General features: G+C 42.3%; 2 protein-coding genes across 3 annotated transcripts in view; both read left to right on the forward strand.

Annotated features, from left to right (window-relative positions):
* The window catches only part of ARNT (aryl hydrocarbon receptor nuclear translocator), a 68,119-nt gene extending 64,512 nt beyond the window's left edge, over positions 1–3,607 (forward strand). The window contains exon 21 of the mRNA XM_011973661.1: positions 1,217–3,607. Within this exon, the coding sequence (XP_011829051.1) occupies positions 1,217–1,306 (90 nt within the window). The 3' untranslated portion in view covers positions 1,307–3,607. The remainder of the gene's footprint in view (positions 1–1,216) is intronic.
* A 650-nt stretch (positions 3,608–4,257) lies between these two features.
* CTSK (cathepsin K) lies at positions 4,258–16,762 on the forward strand. Of its 2 annotated transcripts, XM_011973592.1 has the most exons (9): positions 4,258–4,605; positions 4,984–5,093; positions 6,446–6,566; positions 7,029–7,151; positions 7,237–7,392; positions 9,008–9,226; positions 13,249–13,414; positions 13,684–13,789; positions 16,073–16,762. In XM_011973592.1, exons 2-9 carry the CDS (start codon positions 5,038–5,040, stop codon positions 16,170–16,172), a joined length of 1,047 nt encoding a protein of 348 aa, XP_011828982.1. In that variant the 5' UTR covers positions 4,258–4,605; positions 4,984–5,037; the 3' UTR covers positions 16,173–16,762. The 2 variants fall into 2 exon arrangements, with proteins under 2 accessions (XP_011828982.1, XP_011828981.1); XM_011973591.1 differs by lacking the exon at positions 4,258–4,605 and having other exon boundaries at positions 4,868–5,093.
* Positions 16,763–17,224: the final 462 nt, after the last annotated feature.

A 17,224-nucleotide genomic window follows, 5' to 3' on the forward strand; every position in this document is an offset into this window, starting at 1 on the left:
AAAAAACTAGCCGGGCGAAGTGGCGGGCACCTGTAGTCCCAGCTACTCGGGAGGCTGAGGCAGGAGAATGGCGTGAATCCGGGAGGCGGAGCTTGCAGTGAGCTGAGATCCGGCCACTGCACTCCAGCCTGGGCGACAGAGTGAGACTCCGTCTCAACAGCAACAAAAAAAAAGACTTTCGAAAATTAGAAGCTGGGAGAGAAAGGGTCAGGGAGGAGGAGAGACAGTGAAGGAAGCATGCCTGGATTTAGGTGTTTGGTTGGAAGTATATGTGAGAAGACAGAGAGGGATAAATGAAGGGATCACTGTCAGTTATTGAATATATTGCGGAAGCTAGAGGCAGTAGTGCTTGTGTCTATAATGTCAGCCCCTTAGAAGGCTGAAGCAGGGGATCACTTGAGGCCATGAGTTCAAAGCCAGGCTGAGCAACTAGCCTGATCCTGTCCCTGTCAAACAAACAAACAAAGAGTATGAATTGAGTGTAATGCATACCATTTAACCAGAACAGACAAATTTAGCACTATAGGAAGATGCCAAAGAAAGTTACTTTAGCTCATTCAAATAGCTCCACATACCCAAGTCATAGTAGCTTTGGGCTTAAAAGAGACAGAATGATTAAAAATAAAAAGTAGTGCTCACTTCAGCAGCATATATACTAAAGTTGGAATGAATATAGAGAAGATTAGCATGGCCTCTGTGCAAGGATGACACACAAATTCATGAAGTGTTCCCTTTAAAAAATTATAAAAAGTAAATGAAATAGAACATACTGATTATAGCCATAATGGTCTAGTCACACAATTCCTGAGGGACTGCAAGAGTGAATGGAGTAATCTTAGGCAGGACAAAGGAAGAGCTGGTTTAAAGCAAAGATTGAAAGAAAGCAAAACAGGTCTTGGTGGAAAACAAATAAGATAAGAGACTCCATATATGTCTATAGGGGGTTATATGAAATACAGCAAGCAGATTTTTCTCCCTTTGAAAATATTGGGAACTAGGAAAAGGAAAAAGGTGGAACTCTAGGAGGAAGACAGAAGGGATTAGGAAAAAAGGCTGCGATCTAAAGGAGTCAAAGTTGTTGGAAGTAAGGAAGGCTAAGAGAGCATAGCAAAGACTTGGGGTCAGGGATGGTAGTGCAGGGGAATGGTGGAGTAGAACTTGGTAAGTGTAAGAGATCAGGGTGTGTGACCCAAACTTAATCTTTTTCTTTTATCAGGAGATGCTGTCCATGCTGGGAGATCAGAGCAACAGCTACAACAATGAAGAATTCCCTGATCTAACTATGTTTCCCCCCTTTTCAGAATAGAACTATTGGGGTGAGGATAAGGGGTGGGGGAGAAAAAATCACTGTTTGTTTTTAAAAAGCAAATCTTTCTGTAAACAGAATAAAAGTTCCTCTCCCTTCCCTTCCCTCACCCCTGACGTGTACCCCCTTTCCCTTCTGGCTGTTCCCCTGCTCTGATGCCTCTCTAAGGTAACATTTATAGGAGAAATGGAATGAATCTCCAAGGCTTTTAGGACTCTCTGAAAATTTGAGGCTGGGTGAAGTTAAAACACCTTTCCTTATGTCTCCTGACCTGAAATTGTATGGTGTTGATTTGTGCTAAGATCAAGAGGCAGGTTAGAAGAACCTGACATCCACTGTTTGCCTTGGATAGTATGGCTTGTTTTTGGAAAGAAATTCTGAAGAGAGTGGAGGAGAGGAGAAATGTCCTTATATTTGAGGACCATGAAACGTGGTAGGTATATATGGGGCTTTAGCAAGTGAGCATAGGCTTTTTTTGCTGCCTGTGAGCAATCCCTCTGGAAAGAAACGTGAGTAAGTGAGAGAGTGTGTATGTGTGTGTATGTGTATGTGTGTGTGCGCACGTGCTTCTGTATTTCACTCTTTCTCCCTATTAGGGAGTTATGCAAAATTTGTCCCAGATTTTATCTTTGTCTTTCTGTGTACTTTTCAAAGAGTCCTAAGGAGTTAAATCTTCCAGGTATTTTCCACTTAGTATTGCAGCCAAAGAATATTTAAATAAATGTCTTTGCTGCGCTCACATCCATGCCCAGCCAATATACAACTGTAAAGCAAATATAGAAAGTCAGCTGTTGATACGGTTGTCTGTTATCGAACACATTCAGTGATAAAGCTGGGTTACTCCTGCTTTTGGTGCTCTCACCTTATCTGGAAGATCTGCAAACATTACCTAAATAGACTGGCAAGATAAACACTTTCTGAAACCCAAGACTTGGCCATAAAGATAATGCTGCATTTTTCTGTCAGAATCACATATGATGTGTGTTCTGTAGAGGTTATTTCTGCATGGAAACTCAACTTCTTGGATTAGCCGTCCCAGTGAAAATCCTCACTGTTGGAGTGTAAACCAAATACGAAGCCCTCTTGCAAAGTAGCCTCTTTCATCCCGTACTCAAAATACCCAGTTTAGCAAGAAACTGAGATTTAAGTCTTTCAGGCCCTAAGAGGTTTTTCATCTTTGCTCCCTCCAATCTTGAGATTGGGTTTTGCTTTAGTGCAAGTATAATAATTCCGTATGATAGATGGGGCCTGGACACCCATCTCAACAGGGTCACTTGGTAATTAACAATAGCCATATAAATGCGGATACAGGTTACTACCCTCACCCTTTACCTTCCTCAGGTAATAGTCGAAGATACCAGCTTTTTTTTTTTTTTTTTAAATTGGCTTTGGCCAGTAGCTAAAGTGCAAGACTGAATTAATGAGAAGATATATTAAATGTAGTCATAGGGGACTGAGGAGCAAGGATGGCCTTGAAGAGGCCAAAGTCATGTCCATTTGCTGGGTTTCCCTTCCTTTTGTCTCCAGTCCGGTGCCAGGTAGTGGAGTAAAAAAGGAGACAGTTTATTTTTTTATTCTATGTGCACACTTACAGTATACATATATATTTATATCACAATTTATGAAACCAAAAAGTTGAGTTTCCAATGGAACCCTTGTTTTTTAATAATCGACTGTTTTTAAATGTGATCAGGACTATAATATTGTACAGTTATTATAGGGCTTTTGGGGAAGGGGAGGATAGCGAGAAGATGCTCTGGGGGTTTTGTTTTTGCTTTTCCTTCAGGGTTTTATTTTTGATTGTTTTGTTTTCTTGTTGGCCATTTCTGTATTGCTGGCATCTGTGCTAAGCCTTACAGTGGCAAAAATAATGACATGTAGCAAAGATTTTGAAACAAAATATTTTTTTCCTTTTGTAAAATTTCTTGTGTTGTGTGATCTTGATTGCGGCTTTATCATTCCTTTCCAGTTCATAAACAACAGGCACCCACAACTAGAGGAATCTATAGTTTAAGCTCCAGACATACAAACATAAGGCACATTGTGTCTTTAATTTCAGGAATCAGAAATCATAGGGTTCTGATCACACTGCACGCCTCCCCCTCACTTGTCCTCCTGATCCTGACACATTCTGAGTAACATCAGCAGGAATGCTCTGACCATAAGGTGGGGATTTTGGGGTGGGCACTGCCTGGGTTCTTGGGAGAGAGGGAAAGAGTTGGGACTTGAAAACCACCAGGGCACATCTGGATGCCTTCCCCCAGTATGTCCTCTTCTGGATTAAAATGAGTGAAGTTTAAACTGTTTAAGTCTGGACCTGGTTTCCCTCTAGGAGACTATGTTGGTTCATTAGCAACATACATATATATATATGTTTTTGTTTTTTTTTTTTTAAATGAGAGAGAGAATCTCACTCTGTCACCCAGGCTGGAGTACAGTGGCATTATCTTGGCTCACTGCAACCTCTGCCCCTTGGGTTCAAGCAGTTATTCTGCCTCAGCTTCCCAAGTAGCTGGGACTGCAGATGTGTGCCACCATGCCCAGCTAATTTTTGTATTATTTTTAGTAGAGATGGGGTTTCACTATATGTTGGCCAGGCTAGTCTCGAACTCCTGACCTCAGGTGATCCACCTGCTTTGGCCTCTCAAAGGCCTAGGATTACAGGCGTGAACCACCGCACCTAGCCCATTAGCAGCTCTTAAAATCCAGAGGCATAAGCCTGTACTCTTGAGGGTTTATGCATTGAATCCAGCTAGAAACTGAGTCTATTACAGATCCCATTTATTATCCTTTCTATTCCAAGAAGCCTTTTTTCCTCCTTCCCCACATCTGTTTATGGAAGAAAATGAAGTTTGGGGTGTGGTTTGAGGACTCAGCGAGATTCTTATGATCTGTCACATGCCTGGATGTTGGGGAAGCATTTGGAGAAGCTCATGTGACTTGTCCTAGATTGGGGATTTTAATTGAGACAGATGATGTTTATCGGGCATCCCACCACCTGAGGGTTTTCGCAACAGAGTCACATGGGAGTCCATCAGAACTTATGGCACTGATTCAAGTGCTGTCATAGATAACCAGGACTGCTGTTTTTGGTTACTTTTAAAGACAATTTCATCTGGACTTTCTGGGTATATCCTCCTTCAGCAAAACCACATTAGGCTGGGAAAGCTATTCTCCTTCCTGGAAGTAATGACAACTTGCAACCAACAAGCTTACAAAAATACAAAGATTTCTGGAGCGTATGGCTTCCATTACATTATTCTTTTATAGCCTTTTATGTTCATTCCCACATCCCAGAGGTGAGGGTCAGACACAAATTTGAAAATAGGTTTCAATGTTGGAGAGGTAAATCATAACAGGAAAGGGGTAGGAAAAGATGTAATCCCCCAGTGTTATAATAAAGATATTGAAGAAGAAGGATGGGAGAGACTAGGGCTGTGTCCTTTTACTCACCAAAAGAGAAGGTAAGCTCCTATTTGAGTCAATAGATAGTGAGGTCTTGTTATTTGTCACCAAAGACAGTCTTGTGAGATTAAATACCTAGCAACTCCCTACCCTGGCACACATGCTGCACACACACAGAAACACTACAAATCCACTGACTCCTTCCCTCCTCCCTACCCTTCCTTCTCTCAGCATTTCTATCCCCGCCTCCTCCTCTTACCCAAATTTTCCAGCCGACCACTGGAGCTGACTTCCGCAATCCTGATGGAATAAATCTGGCACCCCTGATGGTCTGCCCACACTTTGCTGCTGAAACGAAGCCTGACAACAGTTCCATCAGCAGGTAACATTTGCAACTTCCTAGATCTTTTAGCTTTTCATTCCTGTCAATTCTCTAAGAGTATTAGGGATGTAGTGACTTGAGAATCACAATGAACTTTTAGCCTTTGCAGATGAAAACTGAGATGCACTTCTTAGATCATTCCCTGGCTAAATAAAATCTGCCTTGAAGTCTGTAGAATTCCTTGTATGATTTATATATATACATACATGGTTGTAAGTAAAAGCAAAGTATATAGGGAATCATTGGCCTATCCTTCAAGGGTGGCCTTTCTGCAGTGTTTTCTACTTTGGCCAACAAGGATCAAAAGGGTTAACTCCCTAGTGAGGAGGAGGAGGAGAGTGGTATGGGGAGGTGGTAGCTCAGTGCTTCCTGTTTGCTGAAACATCTCAAAGCCCTTAACACTCTAACTTTTAAGTGTCCTACTGGACATTTTGCCAGTTTGAAAAAATTACATGTAAATGGACTATAAGCAATTGTGTAAGCCATATGACATGCTGCAAGCTGCAAATTGTTCTTAAAATGGAGGATTTGTAATTAAGCAAGCCAATGCAAGAAATGAGTGAAGCTAGCTAAACTTATGAAAAGCTGTGAATTTAATAATCATAGAACATTGCTTTTCAGTCTGAACATTCTTCTAACAAACCTTGGATCTGAGGCTCCTTGTCCTGTGCGGCAGCCACAGTGGTTTTTTGTTGTTAGGGGAAAAATAAAAAACCTTGCCCGCAGCATCTGGTTAAGATTAGGGCAGTTTCCTGCCTAAGGAGGGAGGGGAGAGCAAAAGGAGGAAGAAATGCATAAGGAGAATGAGGAGATAGAAAATGTCTCAGAAAACAGGAAACATTGTCATATTTTCCCTTGTCCTCTTCTGACAAGATCTGGGAAAGTACCAGAATTTAGGCAAGAAAGAGAAAAATGCCTCGAAGAAATGATCAGGAAGCAAAACTTAGATGGAAATCTCTCCTTTGTGTATTCTGAACCCCACTACCATCTTGTTCTTTATCTGTCTCCAAGCCTGCTGAGGACCCTGGAGGAAACAGGCACTGAGCCCATTCTGATTGTCCAGTTTCTATCCTATTTCTGGTTGTGTAAGTGTGTGTGTTTGTGTGAGAGAGAGAGAGACAGAGAGTGTGTGTGTGTTGGTTAAATCTCCTGAGAGAGAGAGAAATGGCTACATCTGCCTAGATCAAAACTTGGAACCAGATGTACCAGCACCCTATCTAAACACAGGTCCCTCCTGACTATCATTGATTTATCACCCTTTCTCTGTCTACCTTCCTCTTCCTCATAAAGCCTAGTTTTCCTTGGTTTCCCTGCCAAATGGAAGAGTTTTCCCTAATTACATTCTTCTGCAGGATGTGGGGGCTCAAGGTTCTGCTACTACCTGTGATGAGCTTTGCTCTGTACCCTGAGGAGATACTGGACACCCACTGGGAGTTATGGAAGAAGACCCACAGGAAGCAATACAACAGCAAGGTGCCTGGGGTCCTGAAGGGGGCATGGCAGGAGGGCTGAGACTTGAGCTCTCCCATCTTAGCTGCAGACTCCCTTCTTCAATCCAAATGCTTTATTCCTAGCAAATCAGTCCCTCTTTCCTAACTCACGTTAACATACGGTTTTCATTCCTATGCTTCAAATCATCCTCTGTCAAATTGTATCCTTCCTTTGCTTTATAAGTGTGTTACATATCTCTTTTGGGAAGATTTCTAAGATTAATGCTATTCATCTATAAGCATTTTTTCTGTCTCTCCAGAGCTTTGTGTTGTATTTCTTTACGTATTATCTCTTCTTGCAGGCCTTAATAATTCCATGGTTAGTTCCCCAACTAAACTGTAAAGTTTTATGATTGTGAGTTTCCTTTATTCTCCTAAAACCCTTCACAATATGACATATGTAACTGTACATGGTCTATACAACTACTGACTATGCTTTGTTTAGGTGGATGAAATCTCTCGGCGTTTAATTTGGGAAAAAAACCTGAAGTATATTTCCATCCATAACCTTGAGGCTTCTCTTGGTGTCCATACATATGAACTGGCTATGAACCACTTGGGGGACATGGTAAGTACAGCCTCAGCTCTTGTCCCACCTGCACCGTTTGCTTTAGTTCCCTGCTGATGCCTGGCCTCTTTCTTCTTTGTCTCAGACCAATGAAGAGGTGGTTCAGAAGATGACTGGACTCAAAGTACCCGCCTCTCATTCCCACAGTAATGACACCCTTTATATCCCAGACTGGGAAGGTAGAGCCCCAGACTCTGTCGACTATCGAAAGAAAGGATATGTTACTCCTGTCAAAAATCAGGTACTCTCCTTTCTTCTGGGTGTGCATATGTAATCTGGCATGACCTTTTCCTTTTTCTGCTGCTTTGTTCTTGAGGTGAAAGGGCACCAGGAAGAGAGGGCAAGGGATTAAGGTACATCTCCCCATTCTGTTATTTAACCTCATTTGTTTCTGTTCATTTGGGTTGTTTCTGGTTTTTCTTTTTCCCTTCCTTTTTTTTTTTTTGAGATAGAGTGTCACTGTGTCGCCCAGGGTAGAGTGCAGTGGTGCAATCTTGGCTCACTGCAACCTACACCTCCCGGTTTCAAGCGATTCTCCTGCCTCAGCCTCCCGAGTAGCTGAGGTTACAGCACGCACCACTACGCCTGGCTAATTTTTCTATTTTTATAGAGATGGGGTTTCACCTTGTTGGCCAGGCTGGTCTTGAACTCCTGACCTCAGGTGATCCACCTGCCTTGGCCTCCCAAAGTGCTGGGATTACAGTCGTGAGCCACCGCGGCCTGGTTTTTCTTTATTACAAATAGTGTTGCAATAAGCACCCTTGTGCGTATATTTTTGTGCACATGTACAAATATTTATGCAAAACAAGTCCTAAAATTGGAATTGCTGGGTCACAGTCCTTTCCCCCCGCAAAAAATTATTATTGTTGTTATTTTTTTTTTTTGAGACAGAGTCTCTGTCACCCAGGCTGGAGTCCAGTGGCGCAATCATGGCTCACTGCAGCCTCAACCTCTCAGGTTCAAGTGATTCTCCAACCTCAGCCTCCCTAGTAACTGGGACTACAGGCACATGCCACCACATCCAGCTAAGTTTTAAAAAATTTTTTGTAGAGACAGGGTTTTGCCATGCTGCCTAGGCTGGTCTCAAATTCCTGGGCTCAAGCAATCTGCCTGCCTCGGCCTCCCAAAGTGCTAGGATTACAGACATGAGCCACCATACCCAGCCCCAAAAAGTTCTTGCAATCTTACATTCTTACTAGCATGAGAATGTCAGTTTTTTCACAACCCAAACAACACAGGATTATATCAGCAAGATAAACAATTGATTCAACGTTCATATAACAAACACTTTTTGACCCCCAGAACCTACCAGGTGCAGTGTTAGGCAGCAGAGATTCAAGATGACTAAGACACAACCTGTGTCCTCAGGAAATCTCAATCTAAAAAAATAGAATAGGAAAGAAAGAAAAACCTACAATCTAGCTGCATGAACAATAATAGCTAATACTTCTTGAGATTTTATTGTGTGTCAGGAGCTTCTTAGCTCTTTACATGAGTTAAATATTTTAATCTTCATAACAATATTTTATACATAGAGAAACTGAGACATAGGCAAGTTTAGTAACTTACCCAGGGTCACATAGCGACTGGGTGGCAAAGTCAGGGTTAGAACCCAGGACAACTGCCTCCAAAGCTGGTACTGTGCTCTGCTTTACTGTAGCTAATAGTAAAAATGGTAGCAAAAATCAATAGCAGTAGAACAATGCATCAGATGTTAAGGGGAAGAGAAAGACTCACAACAAAGACAACATTTGTGCTGAAATTTTTAGAACACATGGAATTTCTTCAGGCAGGTAGAGAGAAGATATAGAAAATATAAACAGCAAAGATTGATAGTTTCTCTGTATGCCTCTCAGGGTCAGTGTGGTTCCTGTTGGGCTTTTAGCTCTGTGGGTGCCCTGGAGGGCCAACTCAAGAAGAAAACTGGCAAACTCTTAAATCTGAGTCCCCAGAACCTAGTGGATTGTGTGTCTGAGAATGATGGCTGCGGAGGGGGCTACATGACCAATGCCTTCCAATATGTGCAGAAGAACCGGGGTATTGACTCTGAAGATGCCTACCCATATGTGGGACAGGTGAGATTGCTCCACACAATTATACAGCTCTGTCGGCTCCTCCTTCCCCAGCATGATATTTTGTACTACAAACAATTCCAGAAATACTGTTTTCTGTTACCCTACCCTGCTTTCTTGATGGAATAATTTCCCACAGAAGACTAAGAAGATTTCCACAATCTGGGGGAACTTAGGGAGCTTAAGCTACTATAGTTCCTATTTGCCTCTCTGCCATGGAGAGAAAATAGAGGCTAGGCCACCTACCCCATAGACTTCTGAGCAGGGTTCTATAACCGTTTGCTCAATTCCTCACTCCCACAACAAACCCACAAACCCACCATGCCATTGTGTGGCTTAATTTTATATGATCTCAGTGTGAGTTTTCAGAACATTTAAGGAAGTTATGTAAGTTTACATGCTAACATGTATAAAATGAGAGAAAAAACAAGTTGCTTCATATTAGAGATAAGGGATTAATTCAGTTCCTCCTGCATGATCCTCTAGTCATAGGAAGGAAATCGTATCTGAAAGGGAGGCAACCTGAGGGTCTTTTTATACACATAGGGCTGGGACTGATAGATAATATAATGTAGGGCCTTCACAACAGAAACCTCTGAAATAGGCATAGCAAGTTTGAGAATAAAAATGATGGCTACTGTGTTCTAAGCCATGTCCTTAGTGCATGTTTTCTTTTTCTTTTTTTCATTTAATCTCATAACAACTCTGTAAGGTAGACTTATCTTCAATGTATATGTGAGGAAATGGACACTTAAGGAGATAAGACACTGTAATTCATACCAGTAGTATGTAGCAAAGGTAAGATGTATCTACTAGGGATGTTTATCTTTAGCAAACATTCCTAGGTATGTCTCCCATACACATGTGCAAGAATTTCTTACTAGGATATAATGACTTGGAACTGAATTGTCTGGGTCTTAGGGTATATCTGTTTTCAACTTTACTACATAATGTCAAATTGTTTGCCAAAATATTTGGAAAAATTTATACCTGCAATGTGTAAGAAATCCCATTGAATCACCTTTTTATCAGTGTGTTTATCTGGCCATTTGCATTTCTTCTTCAGTGAATTAACTGTTTTTATCTTTTGCTCATTTGTTTTTCTTTTTATTTATTTGAAACAGGGTCTTACTGTGTTGCCCAGGCTGGAGTGTGGTGGTACAGTCATAGTTCACTGCAGCCTCCACTTCCTGGGCTCAAGCAATCCTGTCACCTCAGTCTCCCAAATAGCTAGGATATAGGTGTATGTCGTCATGCCCACCAATTTCAAAAATCTTTGAATTTTTTTTTTTTGTTGAGGCTAGGCATGGTGGCTCATGCCTGTAATCCCAGCACTTTGGGAGGCTGAGGCGAGAGGATCACTTAAGCCCAGGAGTTCCAGATCAGCCTGGTACAACATAGCAAGACTTCATCTCTACAGAAAATCTTTTTAAAAGTAGCTAGGTATGATGGCGTGCACCTGTAGTCCTAGCTACTCAGGAGGCTGGTTGGGAGGACAACTTGAGCCTGGGAGTTCAAGGCTGCTGTGAGCTATGATCATGTCACTGCTCTCTAGCCTGGGTGACAGAGTGAGACCCTGTCCCGAAAAACAATAAAAATTTTTTTTGATAGAGACATTGTCTCACTACGTTGTCAAGGCTGGTCTCAAACTCCTAGGCTCAAGCAATCCTCCCACCTCCCAAAGTGCTGGGATTACATATGTGAGCCACCATGCCTGGCCTACCTCTTTTTTTTTTTTTTTGAAATGGAGTTTTGCTTTTGTTGCCTAGGTTTGAGTGCAGTGATGCGATCTTGGCTCCCTGCAACCTCCATCTCCTGGGTTCAAGCGATTCTCCTGCCTCAGCCTCCTGAGTAGCTGGGATTATAGGCACCCACTACCATGCCGAGCTAGTTTTTGTATTTTTAGTAGAGACAGGGTTTCACCATGTTGGCCAGGCTGGTCTTGAACTCCTGACCTCAGGTGATCCACCCGCCTCGGCCTCCCAAAGTGCTGGGATTACAGGTGTGAGCCACCGTACCCCACCTCTTACCCATTTTTAATTGGGTTGTTTTTTCTCTTTCTTAGCAATTCTTAAAAGTTTAAAAAGACTATTTGGATACCAGTACTATGTATTTAAAAGTTGAGGTTTGTCTTTTCATTCTCTTTATGATGTCTTTCAATCTAGAAAAGTTAATTTTAATATAGTAAAATGATTAATTTTCCTTTGCAATTTTTGCAATGTGTTTTATTCATTTATGAATGGAGAAAGGTAAGAAAAAACAAAATTTAAAAAAGAAGAGATCTGGCCAGGTATGGTGGCTCACACCTATAATCCCAGTACTTTGGGAGACTGAGGCAGGCAGAGCACTTGAGGTCAGGAGTTTGAGACCAGCAGGGATAGCATGGTGAAACCCCATCTCTACTAAAAATACAAAAATTAGCCAGGTGTGATGGCGTACACCTGTAATCCCAGCTACTCGGCAGGCTAAGGCAGGAGAATTGCTCGAACCCAGGAGGCAGAGGTTACAGTGAGCCAAGATCATGCCATTGCACGGCAGCCTGGATGACAGAGACTCTGTCTCAAAAAATAAAAAGATAAAAAAGAAGAGATCTGATAGGGCAGCAGCCAGATAACATTTTAAAGGGATGGTATTATAAGTTTGTTCCAGCTATAATGCAGGTTATTCTGACTTTAAAGTATCATCACATAACATCTTTTTGAGTCAGTTTCCAAGATACTCTGTTTCACTTGTAATTCTGTGTAGTTTTTGGCACCAGGAGGCATCAGGGATTTGGAGCACATGGCAGAAACAAAGGCATACTGAAAAATATCAAGGCAGTAGACCACTGTAATCTTAAAATAGCACAGCAAATGCTGCTATTGCTGTTAATATTTAGATAATGTTAGATAACGTATTTTTTTAGAGGATATTTCACTATCTTACACAGGCTGGAGTGGAGTGGCTATTCACAGCATGATCATAGTACACTAAAGCCTCAAACTCCTGAGCACAAACAATCCTCCTGCCTCAGCCTCCTGAGTAGTAGATAGTATATTCTTGTGGATGCAACCTTAGGGTTCTGAAGGGGTAGTCTGTAGGAAAATGAATTGCTGAAAAGAATACACCACCTTGACATGGGCTATTATTCGATTCCATAATTGTGGCTTCCCAACGAAATATTGCTAACTACCTGTAAAATATAGTGTTGGAAGTCATAGGCTAAATTGCTATGTTCTTTAATCTATTTTAGTGTCATGTTATGTACTTTCATATTTTGTCTTTGATGAGAGCACAAGGATCACACCAGTTCCCCTGATATAGGTGCAGAGGGCCCAGGTCTTCCCTCTAGCTAAACCTTGACCTTGGCCTCCTGTCCACACAGAAGCTGGTGCCTTCCTGCCCCCTGAGGCTAATACATACTATGTGGCCAGAAGATGGTTTATGCTTTTAAAAAAAATCTTATTTCAGAAATCTTTCCCTACTGTTTTACAGGTTTTCTTCCCACATTTATGTCTTAAAACACCTGTAGTTGATTTTTTTTTTTTTTTTTTTTTTGAGCCGGAGTCTCGCTCTCACCCAGGCTGGAGTGCAGTGGCATGATCTTGGCTCACTGCAAGCTCTGCCTCCCACGTTCATGCCATTTTCCTGCCTCAGCCTCCCGAGTAGCTGGGATTACAGGCACCCACTACCGTGCCTGGCTAGTTTTTTTGTATTTTTTTTAGTAGAGACGGGATTTCATCGTGTTAGCCAGGATGGTCTCGATCTCCTGACCTCGTGATCCACCCGCCTCGACCTCCCAAGGTGCTGGGATTACAGGCGTGAGCCACCACGCCCGGCCTGTAGTTGATTTTTATGTGTGGTGGAAGGCGGGAATCCTCTTTTCATGTTCTTTTTTGTGAGGAAGAACAGACCCTCTCTAGAAACCCTAGACTGCTGCCTCTGTTAGTTCACTGGCATCACTCAAAATATTGGTTGAGTTTCTCACTCACTGACTCATTGCCTATTGCTTTGTCCTACTTCTATTACAATCTTGTTTCTTCCAGGAGGAGAGCTGTATGTACAACCCAACAGGCAAGGCAGCTAAATGCAGAGGGTACAGAGAGATCCCCGAGGGGAATGAGAAAGCCCTGAAGAGGGCAGTGGCTCGAGTGGGACCTGTCTCTGTGGCCATTGATGCAAGCCTGACCTCCTTCCAGTTTTACAGCAAAGGTAAGAAGCTGCTGATCCTATAGAGCACTGTCTTTTATGATACAAGCTTGATGGCTTCTCGAAGGACCTTGGGTATTTTCAGTACTAGTTTTTGTATTCAGATGGAGGCAGCCAGAGAGAAATTAACAACTGCTGCAGTACGGAGCAGCATCTCTGTGGTAAACCCTCCTGACAGGGATGGAATTCTACAGAGAGTCTCCTGGACTGGGAGATCCCACAGGGTGACCCTTGGATTGCATAGAGCCTCACACTGATAGTTTGTATTCTAGGTGTGTATTATGATGAAAGCTGCAATAGCGATAATCTGAACCATGCGGTTTTGGCAGTGGGATATGGAATCCAGAAGGGAAACAAGCACTGGATAATTAAAAACAGGTAATGATGGGAACACTACTTTTGTTATTCAATCACCCTTTTAACATTCAACCTCACCTCCAGCTTCCTGATATTCCTTTCTCTGTCCCAAATCAAGAAAAAATTATCTCAGGCTTCTCACTTCTATCTTCTCAGTCAGAGGCTCTTAATTCTGAGTCCAACACTTAATGGCCAGTGTGTTAGTCCATTTTGCATTACTACAAAAGAATACCCGAGACTGGGTAATTTATAAAGAAACGAGGTTTGTTTGGCTATACGAAGCATGGCACTAGTATCCGCTCAGCTTCTGATGAGGCCTCGGAGCTTTTTCTCATGGCAGAAGGCAAAAGGGGGAGCAAGCATGTCACATAGTGAGAGAGGGAGCAAGAGAGAGAGGGAGGTGCCAACTCTTTAAAGAACCAGCTCTTGCATGAACTAATAGAGTGAGAACTCACTTATCACCAAGGCGATGGCACCAAGCCATTCATGAGGAATCCACTCCCATAACCCAGACACCTCCCACTACACCCCACCTCCTACATTGGGGATCACATTTCAGCATGAAACTGGGAGGGGACACACATCTAAACCATATCCGCCAGACAATAGTGCTCAATTATGTGCTGGGCAGATACTCCCTGTGTGCAAGATGCTTAGTGACATACACAAGCCAATGAGCAGGTGACACCTTCAGTGAGCTCAGAGCCCAGTAAGATAGACGTAACTAACCACGAGATAAAGCAGTACAGAGAATCAGCAGGAGCTTTGAAATTACATATTTTTACTTTCTTTTGTCTCTAATATGATCAGTTTCTTAGGGTGGTTTCCATTAGCAGTCTGTCTTTAACAATAGGGCAACAGCGTAAAGGTTTAATACTCCTTTGAACAGTTTTTTCCCTTCAAGATACACTTAGGATACACGTATATAAGAACTTGCCGAAGATTGTGAAGAGAAACATTTTTTAGAAATAAGATATAAACAAAAAAAGTTGGTGTTTACTTTCCTATGTTGGGGAACAAAGAAAACTCCAGGGTACCTTGTTTTCCATTTCTCTTTAGCACCTTGTGACTTTTGGGGAGGGGCAGATTGATAAGAATTATAGTTTTCCTTTCCTGGCTGATCACCATTAACCTGGCAGCAGCACTGGCTAAATCTGCTGTCCTTAGTGCCCTCCAAGGAACAGGAGCCCTAGACTCTGGGGAGCTCACAGACTCACGCAGTGGTGTTGTTCAAACCTGAAGCAACTTTTTATATCACAGTTCCAACTCAAGATGAACCTGAGCATCTTCCCAAGTCTCCCACAGCTTCTGTCCTGTGTTGTCCCTTCTCTTGACTCCCAGCTCTAAGCACTTACCCTGTTCTTTCATGATCAGGTGCCATGTGTGGAGATACTTCCAAGAGAGCTGGGAGGAAGAAAGGACACACCCGAGCAGGATCAGGAACACTGGGGGCCCCTAGAGAAGGGGAGAGTGGGGATAGAGTACAGGTTTTAAATAAAATGTATTGGGTAATTGGAGAAGTTGCTGCTTGGGGAAAGAGGACTGAAAACAATTCAAGAAGATATACAGACAGTCTCTCCTCTCTCCTCTTTCTCTCTCCTGTGTCTCACGTCATCTCTCATATCTTCTAGTCTCGCCACTCATTTCCTTAATAATCTCATCTACTCTCATAGTTTCATCCATCTCTTCTATAGGGTTTACTCCCCAGTCAAGATCACCAGCTTCAGCCTCTTTCTTATGCTCTAAACTTACATTTTCAAGATTAATCTTCCCCAAATACAGCTCTGATCATATCACTCTCCCACTCAAAATCCCTTACTGGCTCCTCCACTATGATGGGTCACAGAGTAAAGGTGAAGCTGTTTAACCTTGCAGTAAAGGTAATTCAACCTGGTCTCAATCCGCCTTTCCAGACATCTCTCCCACTACACCCTGTTAGGCACACTGTTTTTCAGCTACATGATCCTAACAGTGCCCCACACTTTCCTGCCTCTATTGTTCATTTCACACCCTTCCACTGGCATCCCCTTCCCACAGGTCGAAAATCTACTCAGCCTTTTGGCTCAGCTTAAATGCCATCTCTTACATCAAGCCTCTGAGATTCTCTTGATCAGAAGGAATCTTCCCTCCTTTGATACCTGTAGTATTACGCCTTCTTCCTATTTCTTGACTTTAAACTCTTTAAAGGTAAAAACCATCATATTCATTTTTGTGTACCATCAGTATCTCGCACAATACTCAGTAAATATTTTAACGAATAAATAAACTAAGAGTACTAAGTACTTTTCTTGATTGGTCTTACAGCTGGGGAGAAAACTGGGGAAACAAAGGATATATCCTCATGGCTCGAAATAAGAACAACGCCTGTGGCATTGCCAACCTGGCCAGCTTCCCCAAGATGTGACTCCAGCCAGCCAAACCATCCTGCTTTTCCATTTCTTCCGCAATGGTGCAGTGTAACGATGCACTTTGGAAGGGAGTTGGTGTGCGATTTTTGAAGCAGATGTGGTGATGCTGAGATTGTCTGTTCAGTTTCCCCATTTGTTTGTGCTTCAAATGATCCTTCCTACTTTGCTTCTCTCCACCCATGACTTTTTTCACTGTGGCCATCAGGACTTTCCCTGACAGGTGTGTACTCTTAGGCTAAGAGATATGACTACAGCCTGCCCCTGACTGTGTTGTCCCAGGGCTGATGCTGTACAGGTAGAGGCTGGAGATTTTCACATAGGTTAGATTCTCATTCACAGGACTAGTTAGCTTTAAGCACCCTAGAGGACTAGGGTGACCTGACTTCTCACTTCCTAAGTTCCCTTCTATATCCTCAAGGTAGAAATGTCTGTGTTTTCCACTCCAGTTCATAAATCTATTCATAAATCTTTGGTACAAGTTTACATGATAAAAAGAAATGTGATTTATCTTCCCTTCTTTGCATTTTTGAAATAAAGTATTTATCTCTTGTCTATAGTTTAATAAATAGCATCTAGTACACATTCATTTTGTGTTGGATACTGTGCTAGGTGCTGGAAGAAAAAAGATGAATAGAACGTTTTCTCTGTACTTGTTGCACTCACAGTCTGGTTGTAGAGACTGTCACATAAACATTTCATCCCAATTCATTTATTTGTTCATTCCTTCAGCCAATATATATTGAGTGCTTACTCTGTACCAAGAACTGTACTACATTTCTGGGATTAAGTGGATATAAGGAAATCTCAATGTTTAATTCTGCCTGAGGGGAGACATGAGGAGTGACATGGAAACTTGAGTCTTGAAAAACATTGTAAGGTTAGTTTTTCTTTTCTGTCTCTCTCGCTCTGCCTCTTTCTCTCTCTGTCGTCAGGGTCTCCCTCTGTTGCCCAGGCTGGAGTCAGTGGCACTCATAGCTCACTGTAGCCTTGATCTCCTGGGCTCAAGAGTTCCCACCTCAGCCTCCTAAATAGCTTGGACTACTGTGAA

Source organism: Mandrillus leucophaeus, unplaced genomic scaffold (genome assembly GCF_000951045.1).
Source record: "Mandrillus leucophaeus isolate KB7577 unplaced genomic scaffold, Mleu.le_1.0 Scaffold139, whole genome shotgun sequence".
NCBI lineage: Eukaryota > Metazoa > Chordata > Mammalia > Primates > Cercopithecidae > Mandrillus > Mandrillus leucophaeus.

Excerpts from the sequence above, each read along its gene's own strand:
- CTSK (XM_011973592.1), top strand. The coding sequence starts at position 5,038 with ATGGTCTGCCCACACTTTGCTGCTGAAACGAAGCCTGACAACAGTTCC. Across the intron at positions 7,152-7,236 it reads TGAACCACTTGGGGGACATG|ACCAATGAAGAGGTGGTTCA; the intron begins GTAAGTACAGCC and ends TCTTTGTCTCAG. Across the intron at positions 7,393-9,007 it reads TTACTCCTGTCAAAAATCAG|GGTCAGTGTGGTTCCTGTTG; the intron begins GTACTCTCCTTT and ends TATGCCTCTCAG.